Source organism: Hypanus sabinus, chromosome 20 (genome assembly GCF_030144855.1).
Source record: "Hypanus sabinus isolate sHypSab1 chromosome 20, sHypSab1.hap1, whole genome shotgun sequence".
Classification (NCBI taxonomy): domain Eukaryota; kingdom Metazoa; phylum Chordata; class Chondrichthyes; order Myliobatiformes; family Dasyatidae; genus Hypanus; species Hypanus sabinus.
Genome location: NC_082725.1, coordinates 10,371,712 through 10,392,870, shown reverse-complemented (window position 1 = coordinate 10,392,870; position 21,159 = coordinate 10,371,712). Strand labels below are relative to the sequence as shown.

Here is a 21,159-nt window from a genome sequence, read left to right as displayed (position 1 = left end):
TTATATTTTTATCTAACCTTCCCTTAAATGTATCAATGCTATTTATTCCAACAGCTCCTTGGGCTAAGAAATTCAACTTTCCAACCACTCTCTGGTTAAAAAAGGTACATGTGAATTTTCTGTTGGATTTATTATTGACTTACATTTTTGCTTCTAATTCTCCAAGCCACAAGCAGAGATATTTCTACCTTATCAAATTCTGACATAAATGTAAAAACTTCTTTCATTCATCATTCAGGGCACAGTTGCTAGACCTTTAACCAAACTAAGGTGGAGGGAACATGCCACTCCAATACCAGCTACTCTGCATTCGCTTCCTGCATCTTTTAGAATTGATTGTAAATTTCTTTTACTTGTTCTTAAAACTCTTATTGGGCTGCGACCAGAGTACATCGCAGGATCATTTTCATTTTATAATCCTGCTCGAGCTCTCAGTTCTTCTTCTGTTGGTCTCAGAAATGTAAACAACCTCCCTCAAAAGGTAATTAGCAGGTCAGCTTTTTTGAACTACCCTCCTAAATGGTGCAATTCAATATCTAGAACTACAGGGGATGCGGATCTAGTTGGCATTTTCAACACCAGCTCAAAACCTATTTATTTGACCTTGCTTTTAACTAACATCTTTTTGTCTTTTATTTTCATGTTTATTTTCATTTTTATATTTAATTTTATTTCAATATTTGTACTTTTATTTCATTGTAAAACACTTTGAACTACATCATCAGTATGAAAAGTGCTCTATAACTAAAATTATTATTTTTATTGATTCTTAGCTTAAGCTGGCAAAACCTGAGGTATGGGCATGGCTATGCACACCATTTCTCAATTGCTCATAACTTTCAGACTCTTCTAGTGCTGTTTAGTATTGTGGCTTTCTAGAGATTTACATAAATAATGCTGGCCTAATTGTTTAATGCAATTGTGTAGCTACTTAGCAATGAAACCAGATTTCACCATTTCTGGGATCTCCCAGTGGCCACACATTTTAATTCCACGTCCCATTCCCATTCTGATACGTCTATCCATGGCCTCCTCTATTGTCAAAATGAATCCAAACTCAGGTTGGAGGAACAACACCTTATATACCGGCTGGGTAGCCTTCAACCTAATGGCACGAACATTGACTTCTCGAACTTCCGTTAATGCCCCTCCTCCCCTTCTTACCCCATCCCTGACATATTTAGTTGTTTGCCTGTTCTCCATCTCCCTCTGGTGCTCCCCACCCCTTTCTTTCTCCTGAGGCCTCCCATCCCATGATCCTTTCCCTTCTCCAGCTCTGTATCACTTTCATCAATCACCTTTCCAGTTCTTAGCTTCATCCCACCCCCTCCGGTCTTCTCCTATCATTTCGCATTTCCCCCTCCCACCCACTACTTTCAAATCTCTTACTATCTTTCCTTTTGGTTAGTCCTGACAAAGGGTCTCGGCCCAAAACGTCGACAGCGCTTCTCCCTATAGATGCTGCCTGGCCTGCTGTGTTCTACCAGCATTCTGTGTGAGTTGTTGTTTGAATTTCCAGCATCTGCAGATTTCCTTGTGTTTTCGTATTTTTTATTGGGTTAACCTATGCCCCATTCTAGTTCCATAGATCTTCAAATTCTTCTTAACTCAGCATATTTCGGGTGTTTTTTGCTTATTGCTTTCTGTATGTAATGTGTATTTGGAATGACTATATCAATTAAGTAAGTTATTCTTGATTGTTTATCCTGTAATATTATATCCGGACAGTTATTATGGATTGCCCTATCTGTTGTAATGGATTGGTCATAATATAACTTGTAGAATTGACTCTAAATTGGATTAGGCTTGTATTTATAGTAAGGTATGATACCTTTAATGAGTTTGTACTTTAAACAAGATTTTGGTGAAAGATGCTTGTCACTTGTAATCAGATTGAGTTAAACTGCTGCAGGATCCTTTAATGTGATGGATTGCTTCTGGTTTCTCATGGCCTTTCTACATTTATTGTCTTGAATTTGATGGTCTTTTATCATGTAATTTTGATATCTCTTTATGTTATCCACCTGGTCCTGTATTACCACAAGGAAAGCCTCTGTTTCTGGGGAAATGACTCCAAATCTGAGCCAAGCATTTGATGCTTGCATTTCGATATCTAGTCTGATTAGATCATGGGGATGTTTCCCACGGATTAGCATGTTCTTCCCTTGATTAACTTTTTCTTCATTTTTTTAGGTTGTGCTTTCATTTAAGTTTAGTGGTTTATTAGAATTGCATTTGTTTGCGTGAAGTGCTGAATCCTGTTTTCTTAGATGAAAATATATCCTTAGTTGTTTTATCTGATGTTATGTTGCTCCTCTTCCTCCTCCTAACCTAGGTAATGTTAACGTGTACATTGTGTTTTCTAAAAGTTGTCATTTCAGTTCTTAATTTTCTTTATAAAATTTCCAAATTTCCAAATTTCCAAATACAGAATATTTTTGATATTGTTCAATATTGATTTCTTTATGTTATTTGTATTAGGAATGGCTATATCTATTAAATAAGTTGTTCTTGATTGTTTATCCTGTACTATTATCATTATCATTCAGTTTTTGGTTGTCTACAGAACAGAGGTCCAACATAGAACCATAGAACACGATAGCCCAGATGACAGGCCATTTGGCCCTTCTAGTCTGTGCCCAAACTATATTCTGCTACTCCTATTGACCAGCACCCAATTTATAACCCTCCAGACTTCTCCCATCCATGTATCTATCCAATTTATTCTTAAAACTTAAGAGTGAGCCTGCATTTACCATGTCAGATGGCAGCTCATTCTATACTCCCACCACTCTCTGAGTGAAGAAGTTCCCCCTAATGTTCCCTCTAAACCTTTCCCCTTTCACCCTAAAGCCATGTCCTCTTGTATTTATCTCTCCTAATCTAAGTGGAAAGATCCTACTCGCATTTACTCTATCTATACCCCTCATAATTTTGTAAACCTCTATCAACTAGAATCTATCTAGAATCTCTCAATCCAGGTATAATTTCAATGAAGTTCTCCTTGCATCTCACCCCAATTTTCTATGTTAATTCAATGTCAAAGTCAAAGTTCAAAGAAAATTTATTACCAAAGCACAAATGCATCACCAAATACTACCCTGAGATTCAATTTCTTGCAGGCATTCACAGTAGAACAAGGAAGTTCAATAGAATCAATGAAAAACTACACACAAAGACTGACAGTGCAAATAAAGAACGAAGCAGACATTCTTAATCTCTCACTCTCCCAGTGTAGAGTGCCCTCCTGTTTCAAAACATCCACCATTGTCACTGTACTTAAAAAAACCAAGGTAGCATGTCTGAACGATTGGCGTCCTATCACACTCACATGATGCACCATCAATAACTCTCTGAGACGTAAGGCGAGATATAGGCTTTTATTGGCTGGAAGAAAGAACAAGCAGCAATTGACCACCACACTACATCCTGGAGACTGAGGGCAGGGCTCAGGCCCCAATCGCCTTTATACCGGGGTCCGTGGGAGGAGACACGGTCAGTGGGAGGAGCCACAGGGGCAGTCAGCAGGGGGTGTGTCCAGACAGGTATATGTAGTTCACCACTCCTCAATAATAAGCAAATGCCTTGAGAGGCTGGTCAAGGACTGCATCTGCAGCTTGTTACTGCCCAAGCTGGACCCCCCTACAATTTGTCTACTGACACAACCAATCAACAGATGATGCAATAGCCACAGATCTACACCCCGTCCTTACACTCCTGGAGAGGTGGCATACTTATGTGAGAATGCTGTTCTTGGACTACAGTTCAGCATTCAACACCATAATTCCCTCCAGGCTCAACAAGCAGCTCAGAGACCTCAGCCTTGAATTCCACTGCTGTTCTATTCTATCCTTCCAGAAATGAGCCTGTGCCTGTGCTTGTGTTGGGCTATAGTTTTACTTTTATTATTGTATATCCCACTGCACTCTTACTTCTTTCTCTTCTTATACACCTGGACATATTTCCTAGGGCTTACGTTATCTTTCTGTCAAGTATCAAAGATGAAGACTCATCTTTATTTGCCATAAATATTTATATGTATTAGGAATTTGCTGTGGAATGTTGGTCAAAGTCCAACATGCAACAAAAAGACAGTAACATTCGACAACTGCAAAGAATAAAAAGAAATTAAAATGGAGATTGAAGTACGGATATGGTGTTAAATGTGCATAAATACTTAAATACCAGCATAAACTTACATTGTAAACAGCATTATAAAAAGTGGATTAAAAGGTTTACAGTGTAGTGCAGAAACAGGGTTAATAGTTTGAGGGGGCTGAGAGGCTTAACTAGGATGATTGATCAGATTAACGAGCTGGGGGAATAAACTTTTATGATAGCAGATTTTTTTTTTTTTGTTTTAATAGCCCAATAGCACTTTCCTGAAGGGAGCTTTTGGAAAAGATAGAATGAGTATTGTCCACTATGATTTCTCCTGCCCACGTCTATGGCCTGGACACAGAGAAGATTAGTAGTGTTGGTATATTGTAGCCAACAACCTTTTCTGTATACATTACACTTTATTTACATCACACTTGCCTCACCCGAACTTCATTGACCATTCTGTAAGTTTATTAAAATTCTTTACACAAACATTTTAGTTGCATAAGTAATGAACAATGTGGTCTTACTGCCAATCAATAGAATCACTGAACATCTACAACACAGGAAATTATTTGCTCATTTGTGATTGTGTCACTTAAAAAACAACAACCTGATCTAATCCCACTTTCGTTTTCTCTTGCTCTTAAGCAGTCCCTGGGACTAAGGATAACTTGCTTCCTCACCAGTTCTGTGGGTTCTGCAATGAGGAACAAGTCGATTGAGAACTACAGGCTCTGCAAGCAAGTAGATAGTTTGAGAGATGGTGCCTTTTATGTTAATCTTCTGCGTGTTCCTGAAAAATGGACTCACACTTCTCAGTGCCATCACAATGGTCATTCATTTTGAGAAGTCATGATTAAGTTCATACAAGTGGGTGGGATGTTAGATATGTTTAAGAAGACTTTGAAAGCATCCTTGAATCAATTTGTTTATCCACCTGGAAATTTCTCAGTTGATGGAGTTTAGAATAAAGAATAAAACTTTAGAGATGGCAATATTTTCATGGGAGAAGATGATGATGATGTTCTTTCAATTATCCTGCAAGTGAATTGGTTAGTTTTATAGAAACATAGAAAACCTACAGCACAATACAAGCCCTTCAGCACACAAAGCTGTGCTGAACATGTCCTTACCTTTGAACTCCCTAGGTTTACCCATAGCCCTCTATTTTTCTAAGCTTCATGTAGCTATCCAGGAGTCTCTTAAAAGACTGTATTGTTTCTGCCTCCACCGCTGAAGCCAGCAGCTCATTTCATGCACTCACCACTCTCTGCAGAAAAAACTTACCCCTGATATCTCCTCTGTACCTACTTCCAAGCACCTTAAAACTATGGTGTCTCATGCTAGCCATTTCAGCCCTGGGGAAAAGCCTCTGACTATTCACATGATTAATGCCTCTCATTATCTTGTACACCTCTATCATGTCACCTCTCATCCTCTGTCGCTCCAAGGAAAAAAGGTCAAGTTCACTCAACCTATTATGCTCTCTAATCCAAGCAACATCCTTGTAAATCTCCTCTGCACCCTTTGTATGGTTTCCATGTCCTTCCTGTAGTGAGGTGATCACAACTGAGCACGGTACTCCAATTGGGGTCTGACCAGGGTCCTATATTGCTGCCACATTACCTCTCAGCTCTTTAACTCAATCCCACGGTCAATGCACTGTATGCCTTCTTACCACACTCAAGGCCAATGCACTGTATGCCTTCTTACCACAGGGTCAACCTGCATAGCAACTTTGAATGTCCTATGGACTCAGAACCCAAGATAACCTCTGATCCTCCACACTGCTGAGAGTCTTACGATTAATGCTATATTCTGCCATCCTACTTGACTTACCAAAATGAACCACCCCACATTTATCTCAGTTGAAATCCATCTGCCACTTCTCAGCCCAGTTTTGCATCTTATCAATGTGACAGCACTCCACCCTATCCACAACACCCCCAAACCTTGTGTCAACCTTTGTGGAAGCAGTTTTGCTGGCTTCTCTCCAGTGGTTTGCGGTACTTGCTGCTGGTACTCCAGGTCTCTATAATGTAGAGGAGGGTAAAGATCATGGCCTTGTAGGCCATGAACTCTTTGACAGGACTGAAGTCCTGATCCTCAGACACTCTTTTTGTCAGATGTTCACAAACTGAGTTGGCATACTTAAGGACAATGGAATGTCATAGCCAATCTGTGCCTTTAATAGGAGATAGCTCTAGTGCTACGGTAGTGGTGCACACATCTAGTTTCACAATCAGTCCTTTTTTCATATTCTTGTAAAGATTTCCTCCACCATATATTTACCCAATTCCCATTTAAAAGGCCACAATGAAATCCTTACCCTGTATATGACATAAATGCACCTTCTACTTGCTTTCAGGGCCACATCAACTTGTTTGTCACTTCAGAGCTCACAGAGTAACACACACAAAATGCCAGAGGAACTCTACAGGTCAGGTGGCATCTATGTAGAGGAATAAATGCCAATGTTATGGCCAAGGCCCTTCATCATATCACACAAAATTGGAGAGGAAGCAAGTTGTCCTTAGTCCCAGGAGCTTGCTCAAGAGCAAAGAGGGGAGAGGGGTGGGATTAGGCCAGGTTGTTTTCGTTCATTGGCAAAGACACAAATTCCTGTGGGCTCATACACTGTCCCCTCTTATTCTGGCTTCTACTTCCTTCCTTTCCAGTCCTGATGAAGGGTCTCAGTCCAAAACATTAACTGTTCATTACCCCCCATAGATCCAGCCTGATCTGCTGAGTTCCTCCAAGATTTTGTGTGCATTGAACAATGGAACTGTTCTATCACATCTGCAGACAGTGCATTCCAGATTCCAGCACGGTACATATTTAGTCATGTACAGCACAGAACAAAAATGCTTTTCCTTGTGTAGACCTTAATTCTTAACTTGTCACAGTCCAAGCAATAACGTCAATGTCAGAGCATCTGACAGCACTGTGAGAGTGGAACAGCATTCAATTCTATTTCTATTTGTCCTGACACTTCAACTTGTACTAAGCAGTGCAAAATAGCTGCTAATAAATTCCTTTAATATGAAGAGGCTACCACATGGCCTTGACAATCAGCAAATGGGTCCAAGATGAATGAAAATGAGGCTAGTTGTACATGAACATGCAAGCAGATTTGCATAAAGAAGTCCGTCTCACACACCTTCTGGCAAATGATCTTGACCACTGCCTGCTTTACCCCTTACTTCCCTCGATCGACCCCTCTCTATCCTTTGCATCCTTGAATCTCCTCTCCTTTCGTGACCACTCTCATCCCCTAACCTCTTCCTGCCCTCCCTCAGTCTTATTCCCACCAGCCCTTAGCATTAAACATAGAAAATTACAGCACATTACAGGCCCTTTGGCCCAAGATGTTGTGCCAATCCTTTAACCTACTCTAAGATCAATCTAACTCTTCCCTCCTACACAGCCCTCCATTTTTCTATCATCCATGTGCCATGAAGAGTGGTAGCCCACACAATTTACAAGGTTGTATGTTTCTGCCAAAGGGTGACTTTTGGAAAAAGGGTATTTATCTGTTATTCTGGTGTGACCCTTGGTCTGAAAATCTGCTAGCTAGGGAGTTAGGGAGTGGGCACAGCCTACATTTCCAATCCTTCATTAAGGCTTATTACCCAAGTATCAGGGGATGCTAGGCAGTGAGGCCCAAAGGACCAGAAGGCCTATTCTGCATTGTATCTGAATAAATAAAAATAAATAAGTCCTCCCTTTGTGGGTCTTGCTTCCCAACCATCAGCCATCCTGCATCACGGCTTCATTCACCACGGTTTCCACCAAAAGGTACAAGGTTCCTTACTCCCCAAGGAACATGCAGACTTATTAAAAGAAAGGAGAATTTCCCCTTTTACGCCTTGTCTTTCCGTCTTCTACCTCCCTCCGGGTCAAACCATTTTTCTCATCTCTCCTTTTATTCTTTTACCAGTTACTTTAAAGTGAAGTGCACTGGTTTTCTCTGGGTGCTCCAGCTTCCTTCCACAGTCCTAAGATGCGCCAATTAGGTGACTAAATGACCATTGTAAATTGTCTGGTATTTATGCTAGTACAGGGATGGGCAAACTTTTTGACTTGAGGGCCACAAAGGGTTCTAAAATTTGACAGGGGGGCCGGAACAGGAGCAGATGGACAGAGTGTTTTGGTAATACACCTCATAAGAGAAAATAAAATATCATGGGATATGTAGAAAACATGTGCTTTAATTTCAATTGAAAATGAACAAATGCATTACAACAAAATATCTGTCTTTGAAGTCCCATGGTATTTAGATATTTATTGAAATGTCTTTTAAAACACTGAAAATTAAATGAATAAAATACAGCTTTTTTTAATAGTAACAGTTATTATTTTAAAGCACTGAAAATTCTGTTATCCTTCAAGATATTATCATCATCACTCTCCTCCTGACTGTCTTTATTTCAAAAACGGTAGGAGATGCAGATCTACTTGTCCTGCTCCTTCTTATTCAATTGTCCCCTGTGCCAAAGCTCAACAACGACCCGCACAATGACAGAACAGTGAGAGCGCACCAATATGCGGAGCTCTGTGCTCGCAAATCCCAGCAGGCTATCTCCCTTAGCTGGAACGCTGGCTAATTGTGAGCCGGTTCGGATGTGCCAGGAAATGGGTCGCCACAAGGTCACAAAGTAAAGCGCAAATGTGGAGTAATACGCTGCACCTCAACAAAGGTCAATGTATATAGAGTGCGTCATCTATTGGGAAAACGCCAGAATTGCGGGGAAAAAAACGTTAACAAGGTTTATTAATATAATTTCATCAAGTTCTGCGGGCCGGATTAAAAAGCTTAACGGGCCGCATATGGACCGCGGGCCGTAGTTTGTCCATGCCTGGGCTAGCAGGTGGCTGCTGGGTGGTGCGGCTTGTTGGGCCGGAAGGACATTTAGCACATTGCATGTCTAAGTCAATAAATAAATAAATTAAACTCATATTCCTATTTTATGAACTCTGCTAGTGGAAATAGGCCCTTCCAATTAACCCTATCTGGGTCCCTCTGTAATTATATACATTTCAATCGTCTTACCCTTTCTTTGTAACAGAACATCCTATGCTCCAAAGAACAATCAGATTCAGATTGATTCATTTATTTATCACATGTACATTGAATCATACAGTGAGATGTGTCATATCCAACAATCTCAGTTTTTCTAGTCATTCTCTGTAGCATTTCTTGAACATAAGAGATTCTGCAGATGCTAGAAATCCAGAGTAACACTCACAAAATGCTGGGGGAGCTCAGCAAGTCAGGCAGCATCTGTGGCATGGAATAAACCATATTTCGGGCCAAGACTCTTCATCATGACCTCAACCTGAACTATTGACTGTTTATTCCTCTCCATAGATGCTGCTTGACCTGCTGGTTTGTAGCATTTCTGTTTTGTAGCCAGGTAATTTTATTTTTGTGATTGTACAAGTAGATTTAGTAAAGTACAGGTTCCCAAAGTCCTTGTTCTTTTTAACTGCTACTCCCCATTTCTGTTTGTAGCCAATCTATCTAGTTTTGGCTAGGACTTCGCTCTAAAGAAAATCTCACTTTTAACAAAGGCAGTAAGAAATAACTTACATTTTTGTACAGCAGAGTATTTTAAAGCACATTATACACTATTTAATAGTTGTTAAAATGTGGTCGGGGCTTCACAACAGAATAATAACATGGCTGTCTAAAATGGAAGCAATGGGGTCATGATCACAATTGAAATTGCAGAATTATCTATTTTCTAAAAAATTTAAAACATTCCCACAAACCACTTAGTCAATTTGACACCTTTTGAAATTTGAAATTTTAATTTCTTAGTGTTTTTTGGGGATTATTCATTAGCCATCTCTATGCAACAATAATAGAATCTACTTTCCCGTGACAATAAACTACTTAATTACTCATTGATCTTGGAGTGCGTTACTCTCCGCTGGACCGACGCTTCTAAACCACCCCCTTAGATGGCGTCCATACGTCACTTGGCCTGTAGTGACCTGTTTACAATTGGGATTTGTTCTTTCACCGCCGATCAGCTTTGCCACAAAGACTTTCTCAACCGATAATAGCTAATGGCTGTCAAAATAATATTGGATCATCTTCATTTGTTCTCGTTTTCATCTCATTCCTACTGAAATCGTTAAGAATGACATGTCTTAGAGTTTATTTATTTTAGCTGGAAATAATACATATTAATATAACTGCAAGCCATAACACAAAGCATATAAACTACTGTACATAAAAAGAAATCCAGAGCGGATTTGGTTATAGGGGAGCCTCTTCATTACAGCAATGGACTTACGGGTGAACGACGATTAAAAATTCAGAGTGACCCAAATAATGTTTTTTAAACGTTAACGCTATGCTATTTGCAGTCAGACGTCTTAGTCAGAAATGAAATTCAAAGAATAAACCCATTATTTATGTCTGAAGACACAAGATGTAGAACCGTAAACAGTCGCTAATAGAGTTTATCTCTGATGCATTGATGATGACTTCCATTCTATATACAGTAACTTCAATTTCTACGATATGTAAATACTCCAATATTCCGAAGGAATCCTGTACCCTAATACGGCGTACCTGCAGCCTTATGTAATAATCGGTCCTCAGCTGATGAGGTTTTGTTACAACATTGCAGTGGAAGTGGAAGAGGTTTGAAGATCATGTGCAAATTTTATGAACAATACAAATCCCGTCAGAGAGGAAAAGGATTTGTTTTACTTCTGTATATTCATGATTACAGTGTCCCCGCGCATCTAATAATCTGTATAATTTTATACGCTTAAAGTTGCAGTAGTTGTCTATAATGCAGATATTCCAGAGGCTGAAATGAAAGCTCAGTAACGGAATTAGTAACGCTTTTATCCCACTGAAACGAGATTGCGTTTAATAATTTTGTAAACGATGCGTTCGGGGTTGGCTATACATAGTAGTGCTAAAGGAAAGTTGAGATGATGCCCTTGTTTTCATCTCCCCTGGGGTGTTGTAATGTTGTCGACTCTCTCATTTGTGGGAGAGGTTCAGTACGTTTCACACTTCCTCCCTCTCCATACACTTGCGTGCAGACAACAGCGACAAGCTGAGGCTCCCTTTCATCTTCACGGTGGCGGGCGTTATCTCCTTGTAAAGCGGTTGTAATCAGTTTGTTGGCGTCACCCGGGTACTTTAATGACGATTACAGCATAAGAATGACAGATTAGAGAGAACAGGCAATGGTGATCCTTCCCAGACCCGCCGTGCTTCCGAGTGGTGAGCTCACATCAGAAGGTCATCATTATATCTCCGATTTTCCTCCCCCCCCCCCCACCCCCTCCCCGTGTTCCCTTGAACTGTGTCCTCTTGCTTGTGTTTCTCTGCCGGCTCTGATTTGATCTCAGATCTGCGTACAATGGAATCAAGGAAGGAGATTCTGCTGCTGATGGAGCGAGGTCAGACTGGCAATCCAGTTGGCAGGAGATTGCCGAATTTGTCAGGAGCAGCTGGAAGCCCAATAAACGAGTCCCCTGAAAACGTGGTCCACAGGAGTTGTTTGAGCCCCGGGTCGGCCCCTATGACACTGGAGAGTGGAAACGAGGAGATCGATGCCAGAACCGACGTTAACACTCTGATGAGACCGGGTTCAAGACTCCCCGTCCCGGACAAGCCATCATCGGACGGCTGCCCGGCAAAATGTAAATCGCTCTCAGTCCAAAACAGTCCGGAAACAGAGTCTGATTATTATGACGAAATAGATGTCAGTTGCACCCCAAACCGTACACCGGGAAATCAGGGAAACCAGGCAAACAAAGGTAACAATCGTTTTCAGTTCTAGTAGAGAAGTTGCACTAATAATTTTAAAGTATATTATGTAAACTTGGATACATTTTAAAGTGTTTGATTTTAAAAATAGGCTACTGTACCCAGCAATTATATTGCTGCGTGTTTATATTAGAAAATGCAAAATCCAGAAGTGAATCACTGAATTAAATTTGTACCTGACAATTGTTCGAAATGCTGGTACGAATGATATTTTATTGTTATTTCTGTTAAAAATTGTACAAATTATTTATATCTGCTATTTAATGAGGTCCTTTCATTGGTCGCCGTCTTACTGTTAACAACACGATTGCCTTTACTTTTGCTATTATAAAAAGAGTTCTGTAAAATCTTGCGACCAAAAGCGAAAAACAATAGATTGGAAGAGCAAGGAACTCATTGCCATTTTATTTGGTTTCTTGATGGAGTACGGAAACTCGTTTAAAGACCGTAAAATCATTATTGAATCCCGGGTTCATAGGAGTTAACACCTTGCGAGTCTTCAAATTGTCACTTTCCAAGGGTCTTGTCGGCGCCAGCTCGGAAATAGGTGTCTACAGAGGAGCTTCAATGGGAGCCGGCGCATATGAAAGCACCACAGTCAGTAAGCAGCTGGGATGCACTTTATAGTCACATTCAAGGCAGGGGAAACAAGAGAAAAAGGAGCCCATTTCAAACGAGCTCAAGAATTATCTCTACATTTTGCGTAACCAGTTTGTTCACTTATAAATCCAGGAGTTGGTTGTGTTGGGTTCTTCCGGTGAGACAACCAAAACAGGCCAACCAAGGTACAAAGAAAGGCTCACCTCTCAGATCATTCTGGTGTACAGAATTTAGGTATGGCGTTAAGTCTAGTTTTCGGTATTAGAACTGCTTTAAAACTGGGTTCAACTCTTGACCTGTCTTTACCTTCCAAAGGGATATAACATTTTTTGTCGCAAATTAAAGTTAGATGAACTGTATGAATGTGGAATTGTGAGAGGACATATCTCGTTGGTTTTACATTGCTGTTTTTGCGTTGATGCTTTTGTAACATGTTTAGTTCTGGCCTGTCGTTTCAGGACATTCATCCGATCCGATGGACACTAACGGTGGAGCAGAACTTCCCAAAGTATCCGGCTCTCAAAGCCTGATAAGCGGCGGTGGGGCCGATCAGATGCGCCGCTACCGAACTGCTTTCACCAGAGAGCAGATCGCCAGACTAGAGAAGGAGTTCTACCGAGAGAATTATGTTTCCAGACCGAGGAGATGCGAGTTAGCAGCGGCTTTAAATTTGCCTGAAACCACTATCAAGGTGATCGGAGACCGTGCAGAATGAAATGTCTAACCTAATCGCGATTGTAAGGAATATGAATAGCGGTAGAAATTGTCATTAGTTTTAAACAATTTGCTCCATCTAAGCTAAATGAAGATTGCTGAGAAATTCAAACAATGCTGCTACAAATCAGTTCATTAACAACAAAGTAAACGCATTGCCTTAGAAAGTGGCTCTTTGTGCGGTACTGGTAATGTGAATATACATTCTGTATGTTGAAATAACGGGTGCTCAGGTTTAATATCATTGGTATATGTTATGAAATTTGTTGTTTTGCGACAGTAGTACATGGCAATGCATAATAAAACTAAAAATTATATTAAGTAATATATATATATAATTAATTAGTGCAAAAAGATACAAGAAGAAAAGTGAGGCAGTGTATGTGGGTTCACTGTCCATTCAGAAATCTGATGATGGAGTGAAAGAAGCTGGTCCTAAAACATTGAGTGTGTGTCTTCAGGCTCCTGTACCACCTCCTTGATGGTAGTAATGAGACGAAGGCATGTCCTGGGTGATGAGGGTCCTTAATGATGGATGCCGCCTTTTTGAGGCATTGCCTTTTGAGGATGTCCTCAATGCTGGGAAGGCTAGTGCCCATGAAGGAGCTGGCTGAGTTTACAACTTTCTGCCGCGTTTTCTGATCCTGTGCTGTGGCCCCTATATACCAGACGGTGATGTAACCAATTAGAATGCTCACCACCATTATTACTATGAGTTAAGCCATAACATTATTTAATTGCGACGCGCTCTACTTTGAAGGTAACAAAAAGAAATACATTAAAACAACGAACATACACAATACTTGTTACGGGAAAAGGTGGAATGATTTTGAAATCATAAATCTAGACTGAGCAATGTTAAGTAAAATCTCCTCGACAAGAATTATGTAAAGATGAATTTTAGAGGTATAAAAGAGAAAGTAATTCATCTGAGTGACAAGGATGATAAAAACAGATGCTGTGCTTTCATATTTGAACGCACGATAAAAGTCAGTTGCTATCTTTACTCCTTCGGATAGTTTCTATATTTTAAGAAACAATGCTTAATAACCCATAATTTGGCAAGCTCTGCGTTGCATTTTGCAGGGTGTATCTTAACGGTTTGCAGTTTGTTTGGGGGGGGGGGTTGTAGGGAGCTTGAAACGCAGAGTGTAGCACAGCAGCTCTCAACGGGTTAATGCCAATGCATATAGAGTCACTGGAGGACTTTCTATGCGGAAAGCTTTTACTTTTCATAAACACACGAACTGTTGATAAAAATGGCGGTATAGTTAAATTTTATGGTACCTTTCTCCGTACTTTGGGAGTATCGATCCGAACGGCAAATATAGAACCTAATTTCATATCTGCAAAATGAAATATCGGTGTGCCAAAGAATAGCCTAGTAAAATCTGGATCATAAATTTACAAGGAATAATGTTCGGCATGACAGTGTAGGGATCGCTGAACGACAGCGCTTTGCATATTTCGTTTACAGTTTATGAAATATTCCATCTTTATATCATTAACTATTCTTGCACTGAGAATCTAAACTAATTTGCTATTTCAGATACAAATAGGACAAGTGACATTCCGCCTACAGGAACAAAATCAGGAATGTAAATACAGGGGCATCTGTAATCTTCGGGTGGAGAGAGACAAAAACCGTTTTGTACTTTTCAAGACAAGTTGAACGATGACTGTATGAATCTAATTCTTTCTATGTGAATCATTTTTGAAGGTGTGGTTCCAAAATCGCAGAATGAAGGACAAGAGACAGCGTTTGGCGATGACATGGCCGCATCCCGCCGACCCTACTTTTTACACTTATATGATGAGCCACGCTGCGGCAGCTGGCAATTTGCCCTACCCTTTTCCATCACATGTACCTCTCCACTACTACCCTCATATGGGCATGTCTGCAGCATCAGCCTCAGCGACCAGCCCCTTCAGCGCTCCTCTGAGACCCCTGGACACCTTCAGAGTTCTTTCCCACCCTTATCCACGGCCGGAGTTGCTGTGTGCGTTCAGACACCCTTCTCTATATCCTTCTGCCAACAACCATGGACTTGGCAGCGCCGGGAGTAGCCCTTGCTCATGCCTAACCTGCCACAGCAGCCAATCGAACGGGGTGCCAGCAAGACCGGCAGGAACTGACTTCACATGTGCATCAACCTCCAGAACTGACACATTCCTCACCTTCACACCTTCTGTGCTGAGCAAGGCTGCTGCAGTGTCCCTAGACCAGAGGGAAGAGGTTCCTTTAACGAGATAAGACAATAGCTTGAAGCATGTATACACACATATCTTCCAATGTGCACACTTTTCCTTCTTGAAAGAAGGGTTTCAACATGAACGGAAATGTCGGGTATCTGGATGACTGGACCTTGTTTTGAAAGCTCCATTGCATTCCTGCAGGACAACATCTTACATATTTACCCATAATGGATTATAATAATCTTACCTTCGTCCTCTGGCGAGTGTGTCCTAGGCTGATGAGAATATTCTAGTCGTGTACGTGTATAGTTGAGATTTTAATAGTAAATGTATGATAATATCCTCATCATAGAACCCTGGTGTCAGACGCTAACAAGCCACAATGGGATGGGTAACTGAGCAACTCCACTTCAGAGTCATGTTTGGAGACCAAAAAATTGATCGGATGCGTTCCTTTTTTTGTCATAGTAGCTGATGTTTGAAATTATCCTGGGTGATTTGCATTGGTGAGAGTGGACGACTCTCCTGTTAGCAAGGATATATATCCACATGGTTCTCGAACTGCAAGGTGATTTTAGGGGCTTTTCACAGAGCGCTTCGTTGGGCCAAGCGAGTATCATGTAAAGTAAACCAATTTAACTGATCTGTTGAGGCAGTTGTCTACGAGTTCTCGAATCTGAAAGTTGCCTACCGCTGATTCGCTGTGGATTTTAAACAATAAAGAATTACAAGGACTATTGTTTCCGTGTTTATTTTATAAAGAGGTTCTGAAGGGGCCAACATATTTTCTTCCTCGTTTCCTACTTTGAATTTTCAGATGGATTTCCCCACGTTTCAAAATCCCAGAACGCTGATAGGCTATAAAGAATACAGGCCATGAAACCGAATTTTTTAATATCATAATGCAGCATACAAATATAATAAACAGTATCATAAAATGTGATCTGTAGCATAACCTTTTTTGCAAAAGAAGACTGAAGTGATTTAGGTGGGCCTTTGTATTGTATTTTTTAATTTAAAATTTATCATTCTAAAGGACAATTTAACGCATAAATTGAACTCCAATAAGTATTTAAAATACACCAAAACAACCATCAACTCACTTTTCAATCTTTATTTACTGCATGTTGCCTGTTTAAATGTTTAGTGGCTGAACTGATGGTGCAATATATCCGATTTCGGGATACTGTGAAAACAATTGTTTCAGCAAATGTTAATTGTGATTTAATGTAAACGGGAGCGTACCTGATCTATTTCTAATTTAAGACAGATTTAACACGTAGAATAGTTGAAGCTATACCGTTTTTGATAATGGTCACCGTCAAACAGGGACAGTGCGGCGAAAGTAAAAACACTTCCTTTAAAAAAAAGGATTTACGCCGAGTTTCTTTTCGCAAATTGTCAATGGACTACAGAGAGTACGGATAGAAACCAAAGGGCATGCCTTGCAATCTTCAAAAGTCATATTTAAATAATGTATTTGTATAATGACCAAACCTGGATAAACTAGAGGTTATTTTATTTATGCCAAGAGTTAAAAATGTGTAATTTGAGGATGTATTTGATCCTGACTGTAATAGTGATTAAACAGGTCTTAATTGTGACGTGTGGCTGTAAACAAATGCAATGGTTCTGTTAAAAATGTTCGGTTAACACATAGTTTAAACATTTACTATGGCATAATTTTGGTTTCGATTTTCGATCACCCCCCCCCACTTCCTCCGCTATTTGACATATTAAATATAACCAGTAAAGACAAATAAACCATTTCGAACAATTACGGTACAGTTGTTTCTTTCGTTGAGCGATTGTTAGAAAATTGTTCCATCGATATCCGCCTCACTTGGTTTATTGTTTTTAAGGGTGAAAGTAAGGTTGCGTTAAGTAGATAAAGATCCCTAGGAAGAGAAAACACTCGCACCACTTGGCGTTTCATTTACCAGGTTAGGCTCTCCGTACAGTAGAGCAGAAATGATCTTGCATATAGCCGATGGGTTTTGATCATGGCGATGAAATCGTTTATGACAAGTAAATGGCTCTGCTGTTTCTTATTATAAACCATATTTTCCTCGAGTTAACAGTTAATAGAGAAAGCAAAATTAGATGTCTGTGTGTGATGCTAGAATTCAAAGATCGATGATTCAGCCTCCTGTCCAATCAGCATTCTTTAATTGACTGCATTTTCTGGGTAATTGAATCACTCTTTGTCTAAATTGAAGTTTCATAGGAAGAACAATATATCTTTGCGCACGAAACACTCCGTGTTGATTCAGAATTTCCCGATCGTCATATGTCATGCTGGGGTCCTGGTTTCCACCCACCAATCCCTGCTCAAACAGAAGCCCCTGATTGTTTCGCTTTGATTGATTGCCTTATTAACGCGTGTTCTTGTAAGTGTGACCAAGTTGTTTACGATGCATATGCTTAGAATAATGTTCCATTTAAGCAACCGAGTAGAACCGGGGAAGATTTAGATCACCAGCGAAATGTGAATTCCCAGCCCTTGCGTTAAATATGCAGTCGAAGAGGAAAGTTTAGCTTACAATAACTGAAATTGATTTTTAAAACCTTGTGGACACATATGCATTTACAACTCCATAAGGCAACAATGTATTGAGCTGTTTACTCATGTTTGGGTGCATATATAATGGCTTCCTTTAAACAAAAGTAACACTATTACTCATTGAGTAGTTTAGACAAATGAAAAGAATTTCATTCTTTGATTTATTTCATATCGAAATCACAACACATAGTGTACTAAAACATTATTTGATTTACAAAAAAAATTCCCTTTAGTTTTAAAATTAAGTTAGCTGAAAACTAGAATTTTCAGAAACATCAGTGAGGATCACCTATAATTGACACATCGGACCATTTAACAATTTTGTTGAGTAACCTTCGTCAAAATTTGCTTCTTGGTACATTAAAGCAAAGCGCTTAATTTAAACATTAAACCTATGTCACATCCAGTGTTGTTTCAGACGTGGACCTGATTCATCTACTTTGCACCTGTCCTCCGCGTGAGAGTTTGCCATGTCCCTTCACATTCACATGTGCACGTGGACGTGAATGACAGGAGTGTGCTCATGAAGAAAACGTGCGTGGACATATGCACGAATGTTTCTGAAGGGACGTCCGTTTCCATGATCGCATTATAACTAAAGGAAGTGCTTGCACTAACATCTTTAGTTTTCTCGTTAACACCCGAAGTAGGACGGATCCCTCAGTGTTTTATCAGAAAACACCAGTCCCAGCTGCATTAACATCGTTACCTCTTAGTTTTGGTTTCGCTTTCTGAAAAAAACCCGTTTGTCAGCCACCTCTGACGTGTCAAATTGAGTCCATGTTTAAAACTAAAAGTCCACTTAATTCAGGAAACATAATGGGTTGCGACGAAACATGCAACAATTAGGCTACCAGACGCTGAACTGTTACCACTGAAATCGCCACTGTCCCTAAATGATGTTATATTAATGTGGGTTTAGTTCGTTCCGGCAGGGCGAAGAGCTTAAATGGACCCATCAGATGATAATGATGATGAACGAGATATTAATTCAGATACAAGCTAGACAATTTACGCGTTCTTCTGTTTGAATAGCTTCCCAAAAATCATTTGGAATTGCAGGTCACCAATTCAATCAAAGGCACCATCTTGTAAACGCGATGGCCTGTGTATTTATCATACATATTTATAGAAAATAGCTCTTTATCCGCCAGCCTGTGTTTTCGCTCTGTTGTGAGAAGGAGGAACATTGCATTTAAAAATATCAATACCTTAATTAAATCTAGGTTTATAGACAAATTTCACGACATATGCCAGTGATATTAAACCTGATTCTGATTCTGGTTAAATTAAACAAACAATATAGCAAATCTTGCGATTGTATCCAATTCGGTTAAATATACTTTATCAGTTTGCAATGTCATTTTTTTTAATATGCTTGATCCTGTCTACTTTGGTTAAAGTGAACTATTGTAATGGAAAAAAATGCTATTGATGTATTCTTAAAGAATATGTACACAACTTTGACCGGTATAAAATATTTTAATAAAAGATACTAGACTGTGTATGTGAACGCTATGCTGCATGTGGACACTATCAACCAATAAAAAAACAAGTAGATTTCTTCCCAATAAGAACAAAAACAAACATTGGGATTGGTTCTTAAAACTAAAGTCCAGACTGTGTCCTCCTGCACACTGATAGGCCAGGTTGACAAAATTGAGAGCCAGGCGATCTCGAAAGTAATACTACAAAATGCAACATAAAGCTGAGTATGTGGTTGAAAGTTTATACTTAAGAATATGTGGTAACACTGATTTTTTTGGACATTCCACTTTTATGCAGTTTAGTTAACCTATATGTTTGTTTTCAAATAACGTGCGTTTTTAAAACTTTATGGAATGTATTGTTTTTTTCTTCATTCTGTTTTGCAGGCGAAAGCTTTGTTCTGATGCTTTCTAAGATACTCGCTTTCAATATACGATTATTACATTTGAAGCACATAGAATAATTTGCATTTCCAAATGATTTTGTCACTGTGAATTGTATTTGCGGCAGAAAATAAAATGCATTAGATTTCTTACTACATTATATGTCGCTTTCTTAACTGAGTCTACGAATATGTTATTTATCCACGAGAGTGTAATGTCTACAGAATAGATCCAGCTCCAAAACCGGCAGTGTTAAAGATATGTTTTATATTCGTACTCTAATTATTCACCAATTTCTGTAGCATTCAGATGAGTTGCATTTATTAATCGTTTTTCGAATATTTATTTCCATCTTACATCTAAATCCTGACTAGAATATTCAAGTGTGGATTAAATTGAAACTGAGCACTTATGGTTACAAAATATTAATACAGCTTTGTGCGTTAGGATATTATGAATTTCTTCTAGAGTTAGAAATATTATTGCCGATGAAATAAATTCATATGGATGCAGAGAATACACATTACACGGGAAATAAAATGCTTTATTAACATTTCTTGAAAAAAACATCTAACTGTGTTGTGGAGATTCTGAATGTGCCCATCAAAACGTGACACTGATGCATTGCTGTCCAATTAGCGCGTCTAATTAGTGTCCTGTGGGAGAGTCCGACCTGGTGCTAGGGAAGACTGAGCCGAGCCAATACCAGGCAAAGAGCAACGTTAGTACTTCTTCACAGACTGCGTTTGAATAAGCAAGAATACAGATGTTTCGTTTTATTTTCTTCAGACCTAAATGGAAGTAGAACTATTGCATTAGGAACTCGTTGGACAAGGAGTTTCATGTCTTTTTTCACAATACAAAAGGTTATGGTCAATAATTCAATTGAAATTAATTAACGTGTTGGTTGAAGATGCCTTCTCTATTACATATGAAGTTTTATTTTCCCTTTTCGGTATCTTGAAGTTATTTTCTTACGTTTCATTTGTTAAAAGAATACCAATATCTCTTCCTGTACACAACTTCTGTTAGCTGCGATTTTTAACTGGATGTTCTTACAGAAGGGAAAGATGCGCGATTCGCGCAGTATATTTAAAACTCTTGATTATAATATCCTAACTTGCAATTCAACGACGCTATAGTGCACGTAGAGCCACTTTTAGCAGGATTTCAAAGAACTGGCATAATTAATCTTCTCGAAACATCAGCTATGATTATAGGCATAATTTATGGAAGCATGCTTTATTCTAAGTTGAGTTGTTTGCATTGTGCTGATGTCCCTTTTTGTGCTGTCAAATGCGACGCTC

General features: G+C 39.4%; 1 protein-coding gene across 1 annotated transcript; it reads left to right on the top strand.

Moving 5' to 3' along the window:
• Nucleotides 1-11,498: 11,498 nt before the first annotated feature.
• evx1 (even-skipped homeobox 1) lies at nucleotides 11,499-15,476 on the top strand. Its single transcript, XM_059945763.1, has 3 exons — nucleotides 11,499-11,898; nucleotides 12,967-13,199; nucleotides 14,943-15,476. Exons 1-3 carry the CDS (start codon nucleotides 11,499-11,501, stop codon nucleotides 15,474-15,476), a joined length of 1,167 nt encoding a protein of 388 aa, XP_059801746.1.
• The last annotated feature ends 5,683 nt before the right edge of the window (nucleotides 15,477-21,159 follow it).

Bases quoted from the DNA above. Each gene is read 5' to 3' on its own strand.
- evx1 (XM_059945763.1), top strand. From the start codon at position 11,499: ATGGAATCAAGGAAGGAGATTCTGCTGCTGATGGAGCGAGGTCAGACT. The intron at 11,899-12,966 runs GTAACAATCGTT...CTGTCGTTTCAG, and splicing joins GGGAAACCAGGCAAACAAAG to GACATTCATCCGATCCGATG. The intron at 13,200-14,942 runs GTGATCGGAGAC...TCATTTTTGAAG, and splicing joins TGCCTGAAACCACTATCAAG to GTGTGGTTCCAAAATCGCAG.